The 15,695-nt window shown below is 40.5% G+C and overlaps 1 protein-coding gene across 2 annotated transcripts in view; it reads right to left on the reverse strand.

Moving 5' to 3' along the window:
* The window catches only part of CTNND2 (catenin delta 2), a 441,886-nt gene that overhangs the window by 104,104 nt on the left and 322,087 nt on the right, over positions 1–15,695 (reverse strand). For both annotated transcript variants that reach the window (XM_062211762.1, XM_062211763.1), the window contains one exon: positions 8,701–8,874. In XM_062211762.1, the coding sequence (XP_062067746.1) occupies positions 8,701–8,874 (174 nt within the window). The remainder of the gene's footprint in view (positions 1–8,700; positions 8,875–15,695) is intronic.

Below are 15,695 nucleotides of genomic sequence, written 5' to 3' on the forward strand. Positions count from 1 at the left end.
GTGACCCCCACAGAAACAGCTTCTAACTTCCTTGAGCTCTTGCATACTTGGGGGTCTTGCTGTTAAACAGCGAGAATTTGCCTAAATAGAAGTCTTTGCTACTGCATTAAATCACTGAATTATAGCCCCAAGGATTCAAACAGTGATGTTGGAAGCGTGCTTCCTCACTCCTTGCCACTGCTCTGTAACAACAACCCAATGTATACCCCTGCACCTGTTCATACTCCTATCACAGCATCTTTAATAGTTTTTTAAAGACTTTTAATTCACATATTTATTAACAGCAAAAGACCAAGTCTTATTAATCACTTTATCTCAAATGTCTTCCAGTTTCTGGTCCATGGTTGGAGAATACAAAACGCTGTATTCATGAAAGATGATGTCAGGTTAACTTGCAGCATCAAGTGCATAGAATTTAAGAAGAGCTCTCTCCACAGAAAAGACCTATGCGAAAAGGATCAAAGCCAGTGCAATCACTGCCGGAGCCTGCGAGTTCCAGCCACTTCCACAGAAGCTCTCTTGGGGCTTCAATGATTATGCTCCCCCTCACTCGTCTTTCTAAAGCCAAACACACCCACTCACTCTGTAGCCCTGTGTGTGGTGTAGACTCTCTGACTCAGGGCTCTGGGAGAACAAAATGCTGAGGTGGCATCTCCCGAGCCACCATCACTTTCGAATCATGCCGTGTCAATTCCGCTGAAGTTCTCATGTTGGAATTCCTCTCTGGTGTGATGGTTTAGGTGACTGAACTGTGTGAGTGCCCAGGTTAGCTCACATCTTGAACTGGGCTCAGAAGGGTTTCATTGACGGTTTTGCAGCCACTCTAAGTCTCAGTGATGTCCTGCAAGTTTCCTTTAAGGACAGGTTGTGTCTGCTCAATACAAAGCTAAAATGAATTTAACATATGATGAGCACGGAGGGCTCAGCTGTTTTCTTTAATGCTCTAAAGATGTTGCTCATGGTCTTGTCACCGGCATTGCTGGTGATCAGAAATCCACTACTTTCTTATCTTTGTATGGAACATGCTTTCCCCCCTCTGCTTATGAGATTTCTTTTTGTTATGGATTTTAAGCAATTTGATGATGACGCACTTTGGTTTAGTTTCTCCATGTTTGTTGTGATTCCTTGAGCTACCTGGATATGTGAGTTGATAATTTTAATTCGAAAATTTTCCAAGCATCATTTCTTCCAATATTTTTTCTCTTCTGTTTTCTCTCCTCTCATTCAGAGCCCAATTACACATACATCAGACCACTTGATACTCACTAATGATCTTACCTCTTTTTTTTTTTTTCCACTTTGGATAGTTTTCATCATCTTCAAGTTCACCAATCTTTTCTTCTGTAATGTCCGATCTGTAGTAATCACATCCCAGGTATTTTTTTATTTCAGGTATTGTACTTTCAACTCTACAAGTGCTATTTGGGTCTTTTACATGTTGTTTTTAACATTTTGAACACAGTTATAATTCCTTGTCTACTAATTTTATCATCTGAATCAGTTCTGAGTTGGTTTCTCTTCATTGTGGATTTCATTTTATCAAAAGTTTGGTTGCAGCATAATTTTAACTGGATGTTAGATATTCTTAATTTTAACCTGGAGGGTGCTAGATCTTTTCATATTTCTACAGATATTTGAAAGCCTCATTCTAGAATGCAGTTACTTGGAAACTGTTGATCCTTGTGGGTCTTATTTTCAAGATTTAATAGAAAGCACTAGAGCGTGTTTACTTCCAGGGCTAATTATCTATCCCTCAGTACTGAGGCAAGATCCTACAGCATGCTGTGTGGAATGGCCCATGGATTTTGACTCCAGCTCTTGGGAACATGCACTATACCCACCCCCACGTAAGTGGGTTTGTTCTCTAATAATTTCAGGTAGCTCTTTTAGCCTTGGTATTTCCCCTCATCTGCATGCCCTGATAGTTCTCTACTGAATGTTGGAGGGGAATCCTCTGCCTGTCTCCAGGGTTCTATGTGTGGCTCTCTCCCACTGGGCACTTGGTCCTAAGGAATCTGGTCAACATGAGTTGAGTAACTCAACAGTTTACTCAGCTCCTCTGGTTCTCAAGGCCATGGCTTGGAAACTCTCCCAGGGGAGTGAATGGAGACAATCCCAGGGTTCAGCTTGCTTGCCTCCTATCTCTGAGATCAGTGTCCTTCATTGAGTAGTGCTGGGTGTCTCAGAGAACACACACACACAGTTTTGTATATTTCTTTGCAGTTTGTTATCATTTTTTCTTAAAATAAGGTAAATCTGGACCACTCCATCTTGGTATCTAAGTTGGAAGTTCAAGTCCCTCTGGTTCTACCACTTCAGAATGGAATTTGGTAACTTGGGACTTAGTGGGGGTTCTCTACAGTTGATTTGGATGTGTAAGGCATTTACAATAGATGCAGTCCGTGTTGTCAGTGCCACCTGTGATTAGGGCAATGTCCTTTATGGGCCTGCACCCCCCACCTCTTGGTCCTTAGGTTGAGCCTCCCTTGTCCTGTTTATGGCTCTTCATCTCCTCTGAGTGTACTGTGTAGGGACCTGTTGAAAGTGGGCAGAGTCCTCAGATGACCTCTGTTTATTCTGGTCCAGTTTCTCATCCATTAGGCATGATGCTTCTTGTCTTTCATCAGAATCTTTTCAAAACTCTTATTTTTTTTTTGCCTTTAAACCTTATGCTTTGCAACACACTGTTAACTGGGACAAAGACAAGTCACTCTGTCTTAGATGTCAAATCACGCTTCTTTCATTTGTCGCACTCCACTTATCTGCTGTGGTTCACTTTCACAGGATCCATGAACTGAACAGCTATGCAGAATCTGGTGTCCAACCCAAGGCTGCTGTCCCGTCTCCAGGGACAGGTCTCCAAGTTCCCATGTCTAACATTTTGTATTTACTGGGTTACAAGTCCAGAGATTCTGTCTTCACTGTATCTATGAGCTCACTCACTATTAAAAAGAGTCATATCCGGCCGGCGCTGTGGCTCAACAGGCTAATCCTCCGCCTTGCGGCACCAGCACACCGGGTTCTAGTCCCGGTCGGGGCACCGGATTCTCTCCCGGTTGCCCCTCTTCCAAGCCAGCTCTCTGCTGTGGCCCGGGAGTGCAGTGGAGGATGGCCCAAGTGCTTGGGCCCTGCACCCCATGGGAGACCAGGAGAAGCACCTGGCTCCTGCCATCGGATCAGTGTGGTGCGCCAGCCGCAGCACGCCGGCCATGGCGGTCATTGGAGGGTGAACCAATGGCAAAGGAAGACCTTTCTCTCTGTCTCTCTCTCTCACTGTCCACTCTGCCTGTCAAAAATAAAAATAAAAAAAAAAAGAGTAATATCCAAGTATTTTTTATTCTATCTTTTTTTTTTTTTTTTTGACAGGCAGACTGGACAGTGAGAGAGAGACAGAGAGAAAGGTCTTCCTTTGCCATTGGTTCACCCTCCAATGGCCGCCGTGGTAGGCACGCTGCGGCCGGCGCACTGCGCTGATCCGATGGCAAGAGCCAGGTGCTTCTCCTGGTCTCCCATGGGGTGCAGGGCCCAAGCACTTGGGCCATCCTCCACTGCACTCCCGGGCCACAGCAGAGAGCTGGCCTGGAAGAGGGGCAACCGGGACAGAATCCGGTGCCCCGACCGGGACTAGAACCCGGTGTGTCGGCACCGCAAGGCGGAGGATTAGCCTAGTGAGCCGCGGCGCCAGCCTATTCTATCTTATTTTTAAAGAAATGGACAAGTAACAGACTGCTTGCAATTAGTTGGATTTGGGGGGCTATACTGACTATACAAAGGTGTCTAAATGTTTGTCTTGATAGCAAGTATAGTTATATTTTTATAGTTCAAACCCTGGACTTTCATAAAGTTCAACTTACAATAGAAATATTCCATATATGGGCACTGAACGAGCATTCATTCATATCTTAGAAATCTTCAAACTACTATGCCCAATTGTTTTAATATTCTGCAACAAACAAAACCATTGTACTGGAATGAGAAAAAGGTAACTGAAATCCATGTTGGTTAAGAAAAACATTTATCACTTAGCTTCTTCCTTAATAACATTATGCTTTTTGAGTGCTCATAAGCCAAGTAATGCATGTTTTAAAGCTTAAAAAGTGTGTAGGGCCATTATGAAGATCTTAGTTTGCTAGTCAGTTTGTCACAAGAAAAGAGTATCTGTGTTCTTCCTATAAAGAGAAATTATTGTTTCAGATGATGAAGTCTATAAAAAGCTGTCTCCATGCAAAAGTCTGATACCTTCCCTCCACATTTCTGTTTTTGTTGGGTCATAAAAAGTTAAGGACACTAAAGAAATACCACTAAACAGCTGCTATAAAAACATTCTTAGAACTCTGGCTTTCAGACAGTAACAATGTTTGTATGGAATTTTGATGATATTGTGTATCCTAGGTCAATATTTTAATTATTCAATTTTTAAAAAAATATTTGATTTTTTCCTGAAATTATCTTTTTAAAGTAAGCGTTTCTTTGCTTGGTTTCTGCACAAATCATTCTCAACCTCCTTGAAATTACAAAAATTTATTAATCTTTGGCTTAATGATAACATTCTCAAATCTCCCATAAGAATTTTCCTCCCTCTCTTCCTATGTGGTGTGGCAAATTAATTAATTATACAATTGATGGCAATAATGTGATCTACTCCTAGACAACCTTGTATTTTAATAAGAAAAGTCTTACATCAGTATGAAGACACTTACAACCAAGAGGCTGCCTTGCCTGAGGACGATCTAATTTTACTAGAATTATTATGGAAGCTGACATTTCTTACAAGGAAGGCTGAATTCCTAAAAGTCAAGATTCGACTTTAGTCATTGAGATGGAAATCTTTCTAAAATACTTTCCGTCTTCTGAAATTACTAGAAATAGGGGTGGGTATTGTGGTGCAGCGGGTTAAGTTGCTGCTTGGGATAGCAACATCCCATATGGGACTGCCTGGTGTGAGTCCTAGCTGGTCTGCTTCCAATCCAGTTTCCTGCTAATGCATCCTGGAAGGCAGTGGGTAATGGCTCAAGTTCCTGGGACCCTGAATCCCATGTGGGCGATCTGGATGGAGTTCCTGGATCTTGGCTTCAGCCTGGCCTGGCCTTGGCTGTTATGGGCATTTAGGGAGTGAACCAGGAGACGTCTGCCCTCTCTTCTCCCTCTCTATAATAAATGAAAATAAAGATTAAAATTATTAGTGCTAATAATGCACAATGATGTTTTGGTCTATGACAGGCTGCCTGTGGATGGTGCTCCCATAGGGTTATATGATATCTTATTTTATATGACTTCTTATTTTATATGACATCTTATTTTATATGACATCTTAGCTCACAATGACAACATCACCTGCTGAAGCATGTCTTAGAACACATCCCTCTGAGCAACACATGACTGAATTTACTTTCTCCAACTCTTCTGTCTTTTCTCTTTGCCATCATGGTATCCACTCTGACTTCTATGGACATTATATACTTTCTTCTTGGTGGTATTCCTTGTATTTTCTAATCAGTATCTTGAAACCCAATGTGGACTGAGAAGTCCAACAGTCACAGTTTTTGAATTTAGCCTAAAACACAGAATAAGTTTTATGATATTGATTTCATCTTTTCTAGAACCTTCTGCTTCCTTCTTAGCAGTTTCTACATTATTCATAATAGAAAGATTTCTGAAATAAATGTCCTCTGGGTATGGTGGGGTGGCTTTCACACTGATGATATTGGTGTTGAACTAATGTATAGATTCATGTACTAAAAATAGCAAAATGTTGATGAAAAGGAAGTACTGAGAACAATTATCATACTTCTTTGATAGTTCTCATTATAAAATCCAAAGTAGGAGAGATTTTTAAATTTTTGCTATTTTATAAAATGGCAAAAAAAAAATCCTTTAAACCTATCATTTTCTTACTCGAACACTTAAGTTCCCAGGTGCACCTCAGCAGCTATCCCAGATGTCTTGGCTGTCTTTAGAGCACAGAGCCTGGTTAAAAAATGTTTGACATAGTAACTGCACAACTGGGCTGTGCTACTGAGATCTGCAGCCTACAAAGAACTGTTGCATTCAGACACTGCAAAATAAAACCTCTTCTATCAGGTTCACATTGTATCAACAGCATATTTCCTCCTGAATCAAAGAAATAATGGATCATAAAATATGATCATCTGGGGACCTCTGGCCTCTAATATGTGCTACTAAACTTTTAGTGACTGACAGATGTTTTTGAATAGAAAAGACTATTATCCACAAACATATAGATATTAGTTGAGTTGAATGCTTGCATTGGAGCTATGTTTTGTTTTGTTTTGCTCAGCCAGGCACACGGCCAACCAATGGACATGAGGAGATAAGTGGAAATTGGGTTCTGCCCTTTAGGGTCTTACAAACCAGATTCTCTTTATAGGACAGTCTTAGCTCAGCAGGGACTCCCTGTGTGAGTGAAGGAATAACTGGTGCCACGGATCCTTCAGTTGATGTTGGTGTGCTGCAGCTCCCTGTGTGCTACACCTCTCATGTCTCTGCTGTCCAGATTTTCTGTCTGCCGTTGAGAAATCTGATTACAATGCACCTTGGTATAGTTCCATAATGACTTTTGTACTTTGGAATTCCCTGAGCTGCTTGGATCTGTGAATGTATGCTTTTATCAGTAAATGTTGAAAAATGTCTATCTTACTTAGTTAAGCATTCTCTCTGCTTTTGTCTTCCTTTGTCTCTCGGCTCATTGGCGACTTCAGGTGCATGTATATCTGGCCACTTAATGCTCACAGGTGCATTCTACCTGCTTATCCTTTTGTGCTTCCTTTTGGATAGCTGCCATGGCTGTCTTCCAATCCTCTGATCTTTCCTTATGCCTCATTTAATCGGATGATAATCCCATTCTTGTAGTGTTGTTTCGGGAATATTTTCAACATCTAGAAGTTGGATTTAAACACATATTTACCCTATTCGTGCTTAACCTTTTGAACATAAGGAATATAGGGTCCAAAGGTTATACTCTTGAATTCAAAACCCTCTAGTACTCAAAGACATTTCTCCATTTTTAAATACTTACAACAAGGACCTAAGTATTTCTCAAGAAAAGTGACAATTGGAAAAAAAAAATCCTACCTTAGGGTTACACATTTGATCTGCTACCATCTAGACTTTTGTGTCTTCATCATGCCTGAAGCCCAGAGCCTACTTCCCAACGCCCGTGTCCATCTAGTGCTACAAGGCAGGGGAGTGAGTAGGGACCTGCAGCATGTGAGTACTCTTGGTCAAAAAGTGACCAACCACTGGCCCATGAAATCTTGCCCCCCTCCTTGCTTCCTGTGCCATGATTGATCTTCATGATGTAGAGTGAGGCAGACACAGTTTTCTGTGAGGTGCTCCAATTTGCCCAGACTCACCACACCCAGAAAAGGTAGAATTGAAACCTGAGTCAGAGCTTCCTAAACCACATGAAGTGTAGAGTGATACGGGATCAAATGGAATTCAAGGAACTGAATTCAATTCTCACTTCCTCCCTGGTTATAGAAGGCTACGTTCTGGATGACTGCCCACTGTAAATCCGCTTTGGAAGCTGTTTTCTACTAATCCCTGGTGGAAAGTAAGAGTTGTCTTCGTTTCCTGCCCAGCCCAGCCTGAATTCTCCAGATGCAACATTAGGAATGCCCTGGGGTCCTTGATTCTTAACGGAAGAGATGAGCCTGGCCATGGCCACACCTCGGGCACCAGCTCCATGGGAAATGTCACAGGGGCTAGGCCCTAAGTGCTGGGATGTCACAGCCAAGAAAGAAGGAAGCACAGCTGCTTGGACTGTACATAGCAAAGGGAACGAGAGAGAAGTGACAAGAAGACAGACACTGGAAGGCATGAGCCAAAGGGAGGCTGCACTTGGGTGATAATGCTGAGGCCAGTTTGTGTGACATCTTTGACACACACTGAGCTTCTGAAACGTCAACCTTTAAAGAAAACTAATGTTAATGACAAGAATGAGTTACGAATACCTTGGAACCCTGGCTTTGATATTAAATGAATGGGCTATGATGGCAGAAGTACAAACTTTCTCCCTAGGGGTTTTCCCCATGTACCCTCATTCTTCCAAGAGTCAGCTTAGCTCATGAGACTTCTGATGACGAAATCCTCCCTAGGGTGAATCCCTTTCTATGCAATATGAGAGCCAGGAGAGCTTTCTGTGAGAATTAAACAGAAACAGTGAACTCAGTATAAGAACCTCCCAATTACTTTCCAATATACTGCTTTGATATTTTTGCCAAATATAATCAAAAGTACTATTCATTGTAAACTCAAACTTCAAATAGGTAGTTGATTCTTTTCCCTTGAGGCTAGGACCTGGTATAACTGTTTAGGGGTTCATACGGTCTTTTCTATACTCCCTTAACAGCCAATGAAAAGTGCCGTCAACATGTCACAGCCATCCCTGAAAACGGAGTCTCTCAGCCACATAAAGAATGGAAAGCATTGCACGGCATTTTCAATGACTACCCCACATCTCGTCCTCGGGGCTTGTGGTAGTCTTCAAGGACCCCTGCGCTCTTAAGAACTTTTTAGTGGAACATCTTTCTAAACCCAACAGCTCTCTATAATTGGTTTTGCTCTACCATCCTTAAAATCTTTACGAGGATTGCATTCTTCAAAACTAGACTTGTTTTATTTTTTCAGGTCTTGCTCGTAAGTCCAGATTTCTTTTTTATTGTAATGAACTAGCCGTACCTTCCAGCTCCCTGCTGCCAAGTTCTGCAGGGCGCCTGCCGCCCCTTCCAGCGTGTCTGGGTTTGAGCACTCAGAGAGCAGAGTGAGGTAGGGTTTGACTATTGACGGGTGCCACAGCATCTGGATCCCTTTTGGCGGTTCTGCACAGTCGGGAAGAGGTCCTACTCCATCCCACTGGTGGAAGAAAAACGAGAGAGCAAACGTCTTTAACATATTTACACTTTCCAACATTGCCTCCCACAAACACTGCAGACAGACACACAGCAAAGCAGGTTTCCTAACATCTGGTGAACATCAACAGCATGGAGGGTACTGCATTAGCAGTCCTGGGACCACCCTAAATGGGAGAGCCATTCCTGCCCACGGGAGCGTCCATTTAGAGTGGAGGGGTCAGTGCATACCCTTGAGTGAATGTAAGAAGGGGATGAGCTTTCGGAGATCAACTCTAACACACCGTAATAGGAAGGAAGGAGGTAAGCTGGATTCATGTTGTGTGGGCAAGGTGAAGTAGGCTAATGATTACAGCTGTATATTTTATAGTGAGCAAACCACAGGCATCACATTGTTTAAAAACTCAAATTCCTTCACTTCTAACGTGTAGGGAACAGTTTCGGCCCAAGCACTCTCAGTTGAGGACACACTACTGGACACAGGGTATGGCCACAGGAACTGATTAAGGATAGTTAGTGACCTATTACCAAGAAGATCATTGAGTTCTCACGGGGATGTTGGCTCCAATCAGGACATGCAGCTACTTTCCCAGACTTGTTTATCTAGTAAACCAAGTCACAAGGTGCCCTACCAATGTCTTGACAATCATGCTCTGAAGGTTATGGAGTAATGTTACAAATAGTCTTAGAGTTATGTGAGCACACGCATGCACTGTGCAAACGGCCGTTGTAGTCCTCGTCAATGAAAGAGGCACTCTGGGAACCTGCAGGCGGTGCTCTTCAGAGGAAGAGTTCCCATGCCCTGTCTCTCCTCTCACTTGCAATACACCCCCAACACTTTATATATAACATTAACTGTGATAAACTCATTTATAATTGAGATAATTTATTTTCTATGTATTTGAAAGGCAGAGAGGCAGAGAGAGCTCTCCCATTCACTAGTTCACTCCCCAAATGCCCACATCAGTCAATGCCAGAACAGACCAAAGCTGGGAGCCAAGAACTCAGTCCAGGTCTGCATCTGGGTAGCAGGGACGTAAGTACTTGAGCCATCACTGGATGTTTCCACGGGTTCAAATGAGCAGGAAGGTGGACCATGAGCAGGTCCTTGAGCCCAGACACTCTGATACGGGACATGTGCATCCCAAGAAGCATTTTAATTGGTTCACCAAATACCTGCCCCTGAATTCAGAAGTAATTTGAAAAATACATATTTTTTTGATTTGTGTACCATTGTTGCAAGTGACAAATGACAGAGTGGATTAGAGCGAGAGTTGCTAGGTTTATTAGGCGCTTTGCTATGAGCTCTAGGAAATCCAGATCTTAGAGTGGTCCTGACAGTTAAATTTGCTTTAAATTGAATCTAATGAATAACAGGATAATGTGTAATCAAAAATTAATTACATGTAATTTTAAGATTATGGCTTATATGCACAAAGGAGTAACAGTTACTATCAAAAATGACAGTTATAAAGATGATGTAACAACCTGGACAAATGATAATGATAAAAATTAAACGAACACAGTTAGATGCAAAGTAGTATGGGGTCTGTGTTTTATCTCAAGTAGGATGCATCCTAAAAACCTGTACTGATCATAAAAATTTATTTAAAAAGTGACTTTCATTTTCTTCAGATTTCAAATTTTGTTAAACTTTTATAATTTAAAAAATATTAAAATTAAAATGATTCTGATGTTTGATTCCAGAAAGCCTTTAACTTAAAAAAAATTATTTGAAAGGCAAAGTGAAGGAGAGAAAAAGGGAGAGGAAGGAGGGGGGGGAGAAGGGGGAGCGAGAGATTTCTTCCCTCTACTAATTCACTCCCCAAATGGCCACAGCAGACAGGGCTGAGCCAGGCTGAAACCAAGAGCCAGGAACTCCATCCGGGTCTCCAGGAGGGTGACAAGGGCTCAAGCACCTGGGCTATCACACTCTGCCTTCCCAGGCGCAGAGAGCTGGATCAGAAGTGGGACAGCTGGGGCTAGAACTGATGCTCTGGAACAGGATGTGGTGGTCCAACTCACTGCCCCACAGTGCCCACCCCAAAGCCCTTGTCTTTTGAGAAAAGCAAAGCAATAAGTACCATGGGGGCAGAATCAAAGTATGCTATCTATTTAGTAATGATGTGTTCACATTGACTGTTGAGAAAAATCACAATAAAATAAAACCATGCTATCATTCGGCAGAATGATATTAAGCTATTTAACTCATTTGTGTTTGTTAATAATTGCTTAAAGATAATCTAAATGACATAGAAAGCTTTGTCGCATATATACATATATATGTATGTGCATATATATATACACACACACATGTGGGTATAAACATGAAAACAAAACTATGTTTTAGAATCTGAGTAAGTTCCTTGATTTAAAAAAAATTACTGGAAGAAAATATAAGCTTCTTCTGTATCCTTGCACCATGAAAGTGGAAATGTTGACAGAGACACTGTAAAATTATTTAACTGTCACAAATAATTTCAATATTAATCATGCAAGAGAAATTCAAATTTTGTATCTTTTTTCTCAATTGTTACAAAGCTTGGCTGAGGTCAAGGCTAAAGCTCAGAGATGAATGTCATCTCACGGACGGATGCTGGACATCCTGCTGAAGGTCACTGTCAATGAGTTTGTCACTCATTTTCAGTTTCACAGTGAGGACATTCTGTTCAGAAACTTCTTGTTCTTTTAACCAAAGCCACATCAGAACCGTTCAGAGATGACTTTGTACCTGTGAACAGCCTATCAATGAAACCAGAACATGTCTTTTAAATACATAAAAAAGGAAAACGAGCCAGCTCTGTCACATTGCTCCCGGTTCAATATTTGAGACTGGCTTGGTGAGTTGAACAGAAAGATAGTGCTAGGACAAGATAACAGTCATTTTGTGGTTTGTCACTTGGGTGCTGAGCAGTAGCAGCAGTAATACTGGCTTCTGGGGGCTGGGACGGTGCATCTATTTGCCATTGTAACAGAAACTGGAAGATTATCTCACTGTTTGCTTTCGTTTCTTCTTGTCTTTTCCTTAAACATTGTAAGCCATCATTTTCATGAGATCCAATGATGCTAAGGAAAATTAGAACATGGAAACTTCCAACTCAACCTGCCTGGGCTTTCCCTCTCCTGTGAGAGTGGACATGACAGTGGGAGACCTGAAGAAGGTTCCCATGCTCATTACCAATGCAACAGCTGAAAGAAAACACAGGGGGAAAGTAGTTTTTTATCTTTTGCTGGATTTTATCTCATTCTCCTTTTCTAACTTTCTGTGGAAAAAAGCAGGATAAATGGGTAAATCAGTAGACACTTTTCTTCCCCTCTGATACATCCTCTATGTAGCTCTTAAATACCTTTTATTACAATCATTTCTTAACAGCTCCAGAGAGAATTTGAAGGAAATAAGAGGATAACTGATGTGAATATAGATAGTCCGTGGTGACTACAGATGGAGTTCAAAGGGGATTATTCACTACTTTAGAACGGGGATGACACCTGGGCATTTTAATAGTGAAGGGAAATAAAAATGATTTCAAGGACAAAGTATCTGACCTTTATCTGGGCGTGTCATTCAAACTTTTATTGAGTTAATAGGGAAAAGTCTTTTCATCATCTATGAAATGACCGAGAGGGTTCCTCAGTGATGGAGTTAGCACAGTGGACACGAATTTGTGCAGCTGATCAGCATCAACAAGTCAACAAGGTGATGGTGTGGTTGGGATCACACTCAAGGTGTAAAAGATTTCTGAAAATTCTGTTGCTTCCCTTCCACAGTAAGGAACCCCGAGAAAGCACAGGATATGCAACTCTTTTACCAAAACAAATGTCCCAAATAAATTCAAATACAAGCTGTCTGTAAGGTTTCTATAAGACTAGTACACTGAGTGAAGTCAAGCAGTGCCTGTGTTTTCTATGTTCTAATACTGACCACAATACAGTTGCTTCGTCCTTAGGAACACAGGACTTTTGGGCAAACTGTGTGTGCTTAGATCTTCATCATAAGACATTTCAACCAAACATTCTTTAAGAGCTTAGGATATGAAAATAATATATAAAGAAACTAACACTCTGCAGACAGAATGTACTATATAATAAAGAAAGAGTGCTCAAGGACACAAAGTATTTGCAGGAAACTGACAGAGAAAACCTCAGTAGAGCATTTTTGGATTAGGTCATCTGCATTACTACCAAATCATTACACACACATACACACACACAATGTATGTGTATTTATGTATCTTCAGTATTTAGTTTGAAGTTGAAAAAAGGAAGCAACATAGAAAAAGAGAAAGCAAACCAAAGAGGTAACAGGTATTTGTGGTTTAAAAAAATTTTCTTGGTGGGCATCATCTTGTTCCATCTTAGAGACAATTGTCAGTGACAATTCTACCTTCCTTAGAGTTTTGCTCCTGATGCTTGAAAGATAAATTCGTGCTCCCCACTTCTGTGCAACATGTTTCTTATCATCAGTTATATTTTCATAAATAAAGCATACAGAAGTTCTAGCAGGCCTGGGTTCTTGAAGGCATCACTTAAATGGTTTCATTGATCGCTGTTCACAGGTACAAAGTCATCTCTGAACGGTTCTGATGTGGCTTTGGTTAAAAGAACAAGAAGTTTCTGAACAGAATGTCCTCACTGTGAAACTGAAAGAGCAGACCCTTAATTAAGCCACAGAGGCACTGTCCAAATATAAAAGTCATCACAGGGAAAAAATAAACAAGTATCTCCAGGAATATCTAAAAATAAACACAGCAATTCAAGAAACAAGAATAAAAAAGACAACATGATGTCCCCACAGGAATACAACAACGCTTCAAAAGTAGAATGTGAAGATGAAGAGATCAAAGAAATGCTGGAAATGGAATTAAAAAAATTGATCGTGGAATTACTTAGAAGTAATCAGAAGCAAATCGATGAATTAAAAAAATCCAAACATGATATGAATGAAAATTTTTCCCATGAAATTGAGATTTTAAAGAGAAAACAAAATGAAATATTGGAAATGAAGAACTCAATAGACCAAGTAAGAAATGCAATGGAAAGCATTAACAACAGATTTCGTGAGGCAGAAGAAAGAATATCCAAGTAAGAAGACAAATCTATGGAAATCAAACAACAACAACAACAACAAAAGAGTAAGAAGAAATCAGAAAACTAAGAACAGTGTTGGAGATTTATGAGATACTATAAGATGACTGAACATAGAGGTCTTAGAAGTTCCTGAAGGCATGGAAAGAGAGAGTGGATTAGAAGTCTGTTTTAGTGAAATAATTATAGAAAACTTCCCTAATTTGGAGAAAGAAAGGGACATCCAAGTACAGGGAGCACAAAGAACTACTAATAGACATGACCAGAAAATATCTTCACAACAACACATTGTAGTCAAACTCTCCACAGAGAGAGTTTGGAAAGATTCTAAAATGTGCACAAGAGAAATGCCAGATTACTTTCCAAGGATCTCCGATTAGACTCACAGCTGACTTCTCATCAGAAACCCTACAGGCTAGGATAGAATGGCGAGATACATTCCAAGTCTTAAGAGAGAAAATCTTTCAACCTAGAATACTGTACCCTGCAAAGCTCTCATTTATGAATGAAGATGAGCATATAGAAACTGAATTCGTCACAACTCATCCAGCCTTACAAAAGATGTTTAAGGGAGTGCTATACACAAAAACACAGCAACATGGTCAGCACAATGAAAGAAAGTGGAGGCAGAAAATCTCCCAGTAAAATTACAAAGGAAATCCAAGGTAAACAATAGGAATATTTATGGAAAAATGGCAGGGCCAATTCCTTACTTATCACCTGGAATGTAAATGGCCTCAACTCTCCAGTTAAATGGATACAGACTGGCTGAATGGATTAAAAAACAAGACCCATCTATTTGCTGCCTAATAAAAACACATCTCACCAACAAAGATAGATGCAGACTGAAAGTGAAAGAAGGGAAAAAGATATTCCATGCTAACAGAAACTAAAAAAGAGTGGGTGTAGCCATCCTAATATCAGACAAAACAGACTTTAACACAAAAACTGTTAAAAGAGACAAAGAAGGGCAATATGTAATGATTAAGGGATCAATTCAACAGGAAGATGTGACGTTAATAAACATATTTGCACCTAATTACAGGGTAACTGGCTATTTAAAAGAAATTTAATGGAACTAAAGAGAGACATAGACTCTAATACAATAGTAAGGGGGACTTCAGTACCCCACTTTCAGCAATGCGCACATCAAGCAGACAGAAAATCAGGAAGGAAACAGCAGAGTTAATTGACACTATAGACCAAATGGACCTAACAACTATCTACAGAACTTTTCATTCTACTGTCACAGAATACACATTCTTCTCACCTGTGCATGGAACTTTCTCCAGGAGAGATCATGTGCTAGGCCATAAAGCAAATCTCAGCAAATTCAAAAAAATCAAAATCATACCATGCATCTTCTCTGACCACAATGGAATGAAGATGGAAATCAACAACTCAAGAATCTCTAGAACATATGCACACACATGGAGACTGAACAACAAGCTCCTGAATGAACAGTGGATCATAGAAGAAATCCAATGAGAAATCAAAAATTTTTGGAAACAAATGAAGGTGACAACACAATATATCAAAACTTATGGGATACAGCAAAAGCAGTGCTAAGAGGAAAGTTTATAGCAATTGTGCCTACATCAAGAAATTGGAAAGGCACCAAATAAATGAGGCATCAATGCAACTCAGGGACCTAGAAAAACAATAGCCAACTAAACCCAAGAGAAAAGAAATAATTAAAGTTAGAGAATAAACAAAATTGAAACCCAAAACAACACGAAA

This window comes from Lepus europaeus, chromosome 15, assembly GCF_033115175.1.
Source record: "Lepus europaeus isolate LE1 chromosome 15, mLepTim1.pri, whole genome shotgun sequence".
Taxonomy (NCBI): Eukaryota; Metazoa; Chordata; class Mammalia; order Lagomorpha; family Leporidae; genus Lepus; species Lepus europaeus.